General features: G+C 43.8%; 1 protein-coding gene across 1 annotated transcript; it reads right to left on the bottom strand.

The window, feature by feature from the left end:
• Positions 1 to 594: 594 nt before the first annotated feature.
• LOC122564483 (C-C chemokine receptor type 3-like) lies at positions 595 to 10478 on the bottom strand. The gene is made up of 2 exons (XM_043719435.1): positions 10384 to 10478; positions 595 to 2990 (listed from the first exon to the last, which is right to left on the bottom strand). The coding sequence occupies exon 2, from the start codon at positions 2922 to 2924 to the stop codon at positions 1824 to 1826; it is 1101 nt and encodes a 366-aa protein (XP_043575370.1). The 5' UTR covers positions 2925 to 2990; positions 10384 to 10478; the 3' UTR covers positions 595 to 1823.

Raw genomic sequence — 10478 nt, 5'->3', positions numbered from 1 at the left:
TCCTGTTTGGATGCTGCCTTTTTTCCAGCTGTGTTTTTCCAGCACCACACTTTTGACTCTGATCTCCAGCACCTATAGTCCCCACTTTCTCCTACTAAGGGTCTATGCACAGCTTGATGCAGCTGCACACTAAACACTTTGGTCAGATGAACAAGGTACAGACTTACACAGTTAATGGTAGGGCCCTGAGGAGTATTGTTAAACAGAACGATCTGAAGGTTCAGGTGCATAATTCCTTGAAACCAGTATCACAGGTAGACAGGGTGGTGAAAAAGGCATTTGGCACACTTGCCTTCATGGCTCAGAGCATTGAGCATTGGCGTTGGGATGTCATATTATAGTTGTTTGTGCATTGGTGAGGCCACTTTTGGAGTACTGCATACAGTGCTGGTTGCTCTGCTATAAGAAGGGTATTATTAAATTGGAAAGGGCGCAGAAAAAAATTACAAGTTTGTTACCAGGACTGGAGGGTTTGGGTTATAGAGAGAGGCTGGATAGGCTGAGCCATTTTTCCCTGGAGCATGGGAGGCTGAGGGGTGACCTTACAGATTTTTATAAAATCATGAAGGGCACAGATAAGGTGAATAGCAAAGATCTTTTCCCTAGGGTAGGGGAGTTCAAAACTATAGGGCATATTTTTAAGGAGGAAGTTTTAAAAGGGAACTGAAGGACGACTTTTTTACATATGGCTGGTTCGTACTTGGAATGAACTGATAGAGGAAGTGGTAGAGGCGAGTATAGTTACAACATTTAAAAAGACCTGGTATATAAATAGGAAATATTTAGAGGGATGTGGGCCAAACACAGGAAAATGGGACTACTTTAGTTTAGGAAACCTGGTCAACATAGATTAGTTGGGACGAAGGGGCTATTTCCATGCTGTATGACTCTGACTAACGTGGCCAGCGGGATGAGGTTGAGGTCAATTCAGGGATTTATACATCATGTTGCTTTGGGCATGGTCCATCTTCAACCTCTGGATAAAGCAGAAAACAGATTGGGTGATAACTATGGTACAGAAGTGGGGAGCAAGCCAAAACTTCACCACATACAGCAACACGGAAAGTAGCGTACTGCTGATGAGCAGATTCTTACCCACAACAGCAAAGGAGCATCACTTCCGCCTGGCCAGCTTTTGTTTGACCACAGCTACTCATTCGTCCCATTTTTGGCTCACATCCCTGTCCCTTTGAAACAATTTCCCAGCACCTCCATGTAATCCCATGGAGATAAAAAGATGTGTTCGCCCAAATCTCAAAGAGCCTTGGTCTAATCTCAATTTGTGTAATTGGCAGGCTGACCCACTCTGGAGAGGTGGGGTCACCAGACTGACCCACTCTGGGGGAGGGGGGGTCATCAGACTGACCCATTGTGGGGAAGTGGGTGTCTTTGGATTGACCCATTCTGGGGAATGTGGAATTGTTGAAAGACCCTTTCTGGGGGAAGTAGGGATGTCAGATTCATCCATTACGGGGAGGGTGAGATTATCAGACTGCCTCATTGTGGAAAGTGGGGTGGGGGATGTTGTCAGACTGACCCATTGTAGAGAGGGGAATGGGATTGTCAGACTAACTTATTCTGGAGAGGGTGAGATTGCTGGACTGATCCATTTTGGGGAATGGGGTTGACAGACTGACCCATTCTGAGGATGTGATTGTTGACACATTTCTGGGAAGGCCCAGAACAGATGAGCTCTGTCATGGTGAGTCTCCAACTTTGCCCCTTCGTATAGCGGATGGCTGAGAATGGGGCGGAAGGAGGCGCTGAGTATCCCACCCTCCCTCCAATGGATCATTTTGCTTCCAGACTTTGGGGCCTTCAGTTCAAGACCCAATTGAATGCAGGGGCATGTCGATGTCTGAGTAATTCCGGGAGTTGATGCGTTTGCTACTGTTGCCAGAGGTGGTACTGAGTTCTCTGCAAATTTTCAAACGGGGGAAACATTTACTCAAAAGCCTGATTAAATGGGTCCTGAATTTTGTCCCCACAAAAGCATAAAAGAAGGGATTGAGACTACAGTGGCAATAAGCCAGGTCCCGGGAAATGTACAAAGCATACTCCAGGCGGTTGTTCATCTCACAGGTTTTGAACGCCGGGACTTTCAATGTTACCAAAGAGAACAGGAAGATGACCACATTGTAAGGTGTCCAGCACACAAAGAACACCACCACAATCCACAAGATAAGTTTCACTGTCTTGTGCTTCTTCCTGGCTTTGCATCTAATGACAGTGTTGAGAATTCTCCAGTAACAGAACACAATAACAACAAATGGGATGAGGAAGAACAAGATATTTTGCAGATAACAGCCAAACAGCTCCCATATTTGAGCACTCTCAGGTGGATAGATACTAAAACAGTACAGTCCTTCCATCCGAAGATGTACATCAGAGTAGATCATCTCAGGGATTGTTGCCATGAAACTAATTCCCCAAACGACTATGCTGGCTGTCACGGCATAGGAGACCTTCCTGACTCTGAAAGCGTACAGAGAGTGAACCACTGCAAAGTATCGATCGATGGTCATCAGTGTCAGCAACATCATTCCACTGTAGTAGCCAATGAAGAAAATTGAAATCATGAGTTTGCACATGGCCTTGCCAAAGATCCATCCTCTCGTGTGATCCACAGCCCAGAAAGGGAGCGAGAAGGTGAAGAGTAAATTGGAGGTGACCAGATTCAGAATGAAGATGTCCGTCACAGTCTTCAGCCTCTCATATCTCACCAGGACCCACAAAACTAGGGCATTCCCAGCCAGGCTGATAATAAAGGCGAGGCTGAACAAAACTGGTGTGAACATGGCTCCAAATAGATTAATGTGAATGTTCTCACATAAGTGAACAAACTGCTGATAATCTGCTGTTGTGTTAGATTCATCATAATAATAATCGTAATAATCTGAATAATTTGAAAGAGACTGTTCCATGGTGTCTGTTCTGTGATCTTAACACAGAGGAAATTCTGGGTGTGGTGCAGTGGTTGGCACAATAAACTATGGAGAAAAAAAAATAAAGATTTATATGTAACACACTTTATTTTAAAGCAACACAACCAAGAATAAAGTTAAAGGTTAATTCATCATAGGGCCTTGTCTTGTTGTTAGCTTGAAGAGGTGCAGGGGTTGCACTAATGCAGGGCAAACCCCTCTGTTCTCCTCCGACTGAATGTTCTGGGAAAGCAGAAGTGAAAGCTGTGCCCATTAATTGTGGTCTAACTGGAAGATTGGCATTCACTGAAGTACCTTTTACATTTTGTCACATTTCCTCTCCTCAGCAAGAGCCAATCTATACACACCCAGTATTGACTTTGATGGAAAGACATCTGTAATGAGTGTTTGGTTGGCAACGATCTGTAAGAGGTGGTTTTACACTAGTGCAGAAGTTGAAGGTTTTGCACAATAACTGAACAAAGTCAATAATCCATAGAACATTGGGTTTTGTGTCAGAAAGTGCTGGATATAAAACTTGGTGTTTGGGGAGAAGAGAGTGAAGTGACATAACTCCCGGTTGTGATGTGTGATTAAGCCAGACCTATTCATTGAGTCACAGTGGGCAGCTTGCATTTGAACTGCCTGCTGTTGTGCATGATGGATGCCCTGTTCAGTGGCTGTACAGACCAGGAGGGGGAATGTCTTGGACTCTGTTTCTTAAAGGCAGCCACCCGCTTTTGAATGGGAGGCACACAGTGACTCCAGTACGAATTGCACCTGAACTTACACATTGATGAAAAGCCAAACGTGTAAGTGAGCATGCACCAAGTCTGTCAGACACCACAACAGCAGCTCTGATCACAGAACTGTTATGGTACAGAAAGAGGACATTGGGCCCATTGTGTCTGCCATGGCTCTCTGTGTGAGCTTCATGCATTAGGAAAAGAGATGAGGACTTGAACAGTGAATATAGGGAATTAGGTTGGAAGCTAAAAAACAGGAAGAGCAGAGTTATAATCTCAGGATTGCTACTGGTGCCACGGGCTAGTGAGGCCAGGAACAGAAAACAAGTGCAGCTGAACACGTGATTGTAGGATTGGTGAGGAGGGAGAGCTTCATATTTGTGAATCATTGAGATACCTTCTGGAAAAGGTGGGTTCTGTACAAGGAGGACGGGTTGCACCTGAGCTGGAGGGTCATCAATATCCTGGACGGGAGGTTTGCTAGAGTACTTCGGGAGGGTTTAAACTAGACTGGTAGGGGGTCGGGAAATGGAGCTACGGATCAGAGGATGGGATAGCTGGTGAACAGGCAAATGTAGCGTGCAAGAGTCTGTGAGGAGGGCTAGTCACTTGATAGAGCAAAGTTGCAGTCAGTGTGAAAGGTTGAAGTGTGTCTATTTTAATGCAAAAAGTGTCAGGGATAAAGGCAATGAACTTAGAGCATGGATCAGTACTTGAAGCTACGATGTTGTGGCCATTACAGAGACTTGGATGTTACAGGGGCTGGAAGAGTTATTGGATGTTCAAGGATTTAGATGTTTCAAAAGGAAAGACGAGGGAGGTAAAAAGAGGTGCAGGAGTGGCATTGCTAATCAGGGATAATGTAACAGCTGCAGAAAGGAAGGTCATCGAGGAGGGTTTATCTGCTGTGTTAGCATGGGTAGAAGTCAGAAACAGGAAAGGAGCAGTCACTTTATTGGGAGTTTTCTACAGACCCCCCAACAGCACTGAAACACAGAGGAGCAGATTGGGAGGCAAGTTTTGGAAAGATGTAGAAGTAACAGGGTTGTTGTCATGGGTGACTTTAACTTACTTAACATTGATTTGAACCTCCTTAGTTAAAATAGTTTGGATGGAGCAGATTTTGTCAGGTGTGTCCACGAAGGATTCCTGACTCAATATGTCGATTGGTCAACTAGACCGGAGGCCATATTTGATTTGGTGCTTGGCAACGAACCAGGTCAGGTGTTAGATCTCAGGGGGCAGCATTTCGGTGATAGTGATCACAACTCCCTGATCTTTACTATATACACAGAGAAGGATACGAGCAGATGGTATGGGAAAGTATTTAATTGGGGAAGGTAGGGGAGGTCCTTAATGGATACTTTGCATCGGTATTCACTGGTGAGAGGGACCTTGTCGTTTGTGAGGACAGCATGAAACAGACTGATGTGATTGAACAGGTTGATGTTAAGAAGGAGCTGGAAATTTTGAAAAACGTGATGATAGATACATTGTCTGGGCCAAATGAGATATATCCTAGATTTCTATGGGAAGTGAAGGAAGAGATTGCTGACCATTTAATGATGATTTTTGCATCATCACTGTCCATTAGATTAGTACCAGGTGATTGGAGAGTGGCAAATGTTTTCCCTATAACTGTGAGACCTGAACTCAACACAGTATTCCAGAAGAGACCTCACTAATGTCCTGTACAACATGGCTTCCCATTGCCTATGCTCAAAGGACTGAGAAATGAAAATAAGTGTGCTAAGCACCTTGCCTATATATGATACAAGTTTCAAAGAATTATGTATTTGAGCACCTGGGTCCCTCTGTTCTACAACAATAACCAAGGCCATATCATTAATTGTATAAGCCCTACCCTTGTTTGTTGTACCAAAATGCAATATCTCACATTTATTCAGGTTGAACTCCATCAGCCATTTTTTAGCCCATTGACCCATTTGATCAAGATCCCTTTGTAATCTTAGAAAACCTTCTATACTGTCTACTATGCCACCAATTTTGGTGTCGCTCACAAACTTACTAACCTTCAATATTCGCATCCAAATCTTTTATGTAAATGGAAAACAAAAGTGGACCCAGAACCATTCCCTGTGGAACACTGGTGACAGGCCTCCAGTCAGAAAAACAACCTTCCACCACCACTCTCTGTCTCCTGCCATTAAGCCAATTATGCATCCAACTCGCAAGCTCACCCTGAATCCCATGTGACCAAACTATACTAATAGGTCCACCATGTGGAACATTATAGAAGGCTTTATGAAAGTCCAAGTTAATAGTGTCTACAGCTCTGCACTTATCAATCTTTTCCTAATTTTTTCAGTTAGTTACACCTAAATACCTCAAAAAAGGAGCAGCTGTTACAGCCAGAAATTTTTCCTGTCCTACATCTTGGATTACCCAGAATCCCTCAAAGGTAGAAGACAGAGGGTGGTGGTGGAGGATTGTTTTTCAGACTGGAGGCCTGTGACCAGTGGACTGCCACAAGGACCAATGCTGGGTCCAGTACATTTTGTCATTTACATCAATGATTTGGATGTGAGCATAAGAGGTACAGTTAGTAAGTTTGCAATGACACCAAAATTGGAGGTGTAGTGGACAGCGAAGAGGGTTACCTCAGATTACAACAGGATCTGGACCAGATGGGCCAATGGGCTGAGAAGTGGCAGATGGAGTTTAATTCAGATAAATGCAAGGTGCTGCATTTTGGGAAAGCAAACCTTAGCAGGACTTTCCGCTTAATGGTAAGGTCCTAGGGAGTGTTGCTGAACAAAGAGACCTTGGAGTGCAGGTTCATAGCTCCTTGAAAGTGGAGTCGCAGGTAGAAAGGATAGTGAAGGCGGCGTTTGGTATGCTTTCCTTTATTGGTCACAGGAATTGGGAGGTCATGTTGCGGCTGTACAGGACATTGACTAGGCCACTGTTGAAATATTGTGTGCAATTCTGGTCTCCTTCCTATCAGAAAGATGTTGTGAAACTTGAAAGGGTTCAGAAAAGATTTACAAGGATGTTGCCAGGGTTGGAGGATTTGAGCTATAGGGAGAGGCCTAACAGGCTGGGTCTGTTTTCCCTGGAGCGTCAGAGGCTAAGGAGTGACCTTATAGAGGTTTACAAAATCATGAGGGGCATGGATAGGATAAACAGACAAAGTCTTTTCCCTGGGGTCGGGGAGTCCAGAACTAGAGGGCATAGGTTTAGGGTGAGAGGGGAAAGATATAAAAGAGACCCAAGGGGCAATGTTTTCACACAGAGGGTGGTACGTGTATGGAATGAGCTACCAGAGGAAGTGGTGGAGGCTGGTACAATTACAACATTTAAAAGGCCTCTGGGTGAGTACATGAATAGGAAGGGTTTGGAGGGGTATGGGCCAAGTGCTGGCAGGTGACAATAGACAATAGGTGTGACTAGATTGGGTTGGGATATCTGGTCGGCATGGACGGGTTGGACCGAAGGGTCTGTTTCCATGCTGCACATCTCCATGACTCTATGACTCTAGTTGAAGTACATCCTTTATCTGCAGGAAGGGAGGAGGCTCTTGTACAGATGATCGTAGATAAATGTAACTATTGCAGAATATGATTCAACACATTATCATAAAATGTAGATGAAAGATTTGCTAAAACAGATGAAAAGATTCTAATGTGAAAAATAGAAAGAGCTTTCTCAGATTTGTTTATTGGTAAGATGAAAGTGGCAGTGGGTTTGAATATTTCTGCTGAGTGTAACTGTCAGGCTGCTTGGTGCAATTTCCAGCTGAAAATTCAAAAATATTTACAGACCAAAGCTAGACTTTTAACACTCTTCAAACATTAAAGTTTAGGATGGTTGCTTTAATGCTTTAGTTATTACATCATGATAATTATTTTGCACTTATCAATTTTCTCCAATAAGAAGTTCCTCTCCTGAGAAAGTTAATGCCTTAATTGTTCTCCAGTACCTTGACTGGCTGGACATTATTCATGTATAAACTTTGAAAATGGATTTTGTTAGAATTTATCATTGTACAGGTCTTTTATCCAGAACTGTAAATACATGGGCTCTGCGCTGATGGCTGTGAATTAACCTTCATCATTGACTCTTTATTCTAGTAGGAAAAAGTGAGGACTGAATATGTTGGAGATCAGAGTCAAAAAGTGTAGCTCTGGGAAAGGCATTCATCCCTGATGAAGAGCTTATGCTTGAAACATCGACTCTCCTGCTCCTCGGAAGCTGCCTGACCAGCTGTGCTTTTCCAGCACCACACTTTTTGACTCTTTGTTCTACTGACAGCCTACAAACTCTTGCCCCAGTTGAGGTCATTAATTGATTGCTTAAAGGCCACTTCACACCTGGCTTCAATTCTGAGGGAAGCCTATTCAGGCCTTGGCTGTGATAGGGAGTGGTATCTCCCTCACTGGATTATCTCCCCTCATTGTGGGTTGAAGTGTGGAGGAGCTCAATGATGTGGGTTTTGCTTAGACTTTAATGGATGGCCATCGAAAGAGAGAATGGGGCATATTTAGAGGAGAGTTGACTGACTCGATTGAGATCCACCCCCTACTAGGGCAGAAAGCCCAACTCAGAGAGCTGCTGGCCCATCAGATCAGGCAGTTGTTCTTCTGGAGTCCTAGTAACACGACGTTGAGTAGTGGCCACTTCTGAGACTACAAGCGTCTGGAGCCCCCATCCAACAACATTCTGGAGGCCATTTGCCAGAGTTAGATTAAAAAGCTCTGGCTGGTGGGTAAGGAGGGCCGTGGGAGTGCTGATGGCGGGTACACACCCTTACTTTCTGGAAAGGAGTCAGACGCACTGCCCCTGACCTCCTCCAAAATGAAGCAGGGTGGGAAGTGGCCCTTTGTGCATTCAATTCATGGTCACTTAAAGACCGCAATCAGGGGAAGGATGGGGGAGATTGCCAGAAGAAGAACAGACTGATAGTGAAGCTGCATTTTGCAGACGACAGCTCAGAAACAGAGATTGTGCAGGGGGTCTGGAGCAAGAGCAAAGTGCCCAACCACTGATTCCCATAGTATGTCTGAAGAACCTCCTGCTGTTTTAAGATCAGGTATGTACCTCCTTGTCTCCACCTTGAACATCAAGGTTACTAGAACAGTGCCAGAGAGTGCAGAGACGGAGATTGTGCTGATTTAGACACCTGGATAGACGGGGGTTCCTCCTATTAGAATTAGGATTTGCTTTATTGTCACAAGTACTCAAATGAGTAGAGTGAAAAGTTTACAAGTCGTCACATATGGCACTATCTTGGGCAAAAGGTATCTAGGTACAGAATCTTCAGTGCAAGTTCTTTGGGAACAAAATCAGAAAAATAAAGAAATAAAAAGTCCAACATCACAGATCGTAGGAACAAAGTAGAAAATAGAGATATAGAAAGTTCAGGACAACAGTCCTTCTAACCCAGTCCCAATATGGAAAAATGCCAAAAGAACCACATCAGAGGACAAAGAACAGACATAGGTGCTAGCTGAATTCAGACTGGTGCCATGCACTCCCTCTAGTGCTGAGGACTCTGACAGCACTTTGGTGAGTCGGATGACAAAAAGAGGCTGAGAGGCAAACATCACAAATTACTGAGTTGACAGCCAGAAAGCTTGCCCAAAATGCCAAGGCGTATGTTAAGTTGGATTTAACTGTGTTTGATTTTATTAATATAGTTTTTATTCAATTAGTCGAAAGGACTCTCATCGCTTAATGTTAGTATAAAGTTATATTTATGTCCTTGTATTTTATTCATGAATTTTAACTTCCAGCTCAGTAGCTCCTTAGTCTATCAGATAATAAGTGTTAAAGGAAGAATACATAATTTAATTTCTAATCTTACCTTAATTTGCCATATGCCTTTTTCCCTTCTGCACTTATATTCCTTTCAGGACCTGTTAAACCTTTTGTAGCTGTATCTCCCTCTGTATCTGTATCCTTTTATGTCGCTATATCCTCCTCCATCCATGCATCCTGCCCTGCCCCTATATTTCCCTCGGTGCCTGTGCCCTCCTGTGTACTTATATTTCTCCTCTGTACATGTATTCTTCCTCTATCTGTATCCCCTTCTACACCTGTATCTTCCTGCATACCTGTATCTTCCTGCATACCTGTACCTTCCTGCATGCCTGTATCTTCCTGCATGCCTGTATCTTCCTGCATACCTGTACCTTCCTGCATGCCTGTATCTTCCTGCATGCCTGTATCTTCCTGCATGCCTGTACCTTCCTGCATGCCTGTATCTTTCTGCGTGGCTGTATCTTCCTGTATGCCTTTATCTTCCTTAGGACTTGTACCTTCTCCCACTCTTGTATCTCTGTCTGTATCCTGCTCTGTACCTGTATTTCTCCTCAGTACCTGTATTTCCCCTCCATAATTGGTGTTCCTCCTCTATACTTGAATCTTTCTCTGCGCAACACTTCACTCTGTTGCCAGCTCTCTCTCTCGACTTTTGCAGATAAAAATCCTGACATATTGTTTTGATCTAAACCAGTTTCAAACAGTCAATCATTCACACAGCCACACACCATTTAAACGACGCTCAAGAGTAGGGTTGGGAAGGGGTGGGGTTTGGGGTGGGCTAATTTCAGCTTGAAATAGCCGTCTCTGGAATCATCTGGATAGAGACTGCAACAGAATGTGCTGTGAACAGACTAATCTGGCAGGTAACAGGGAGGAGACAACGATCATCAAGTTAGAACCAATAAATGGTAAATTTAAAGACTGACCTCAGAAGATTCTTCTTAGTACAGAATGTTGATAGATAAACAAGTATGAGCTGATCGGTTCCCTCATCTGCAAGGGTTATGATCTATCGAGAGTT

Source organism: Chiloscyllium plagiosum, chromosome 29 (genome assembly GCF_004010195.1).
Source record: "Chiloscyllium plagiosum isolate BGI_BamShark_2017 chromosome 29, ASM401019v2, whole genome shotgun sequence".
NCBI classification, from domain to species: domain Eukaryota; kingdom Metazoa; phylum Chordata; class Chondrichthyes; order Orectolobiformes; family Hemiscylliidae; genus Chiloscyllium; species Chiloscyllium plagiosum.
This window is presented reverse-complemented; position numbering and strand designations above follow the sequence as displayed.

What these genes read in the sequence shown, in the direction of transcription:
- LOC122564483 (XM_043719435.1), bottom strand. Translation starts at nt 2,924, where the DNA reads ATGGAACAGTCTCTTTCAAATTATTCAGATTATTACGATTATTATTAT.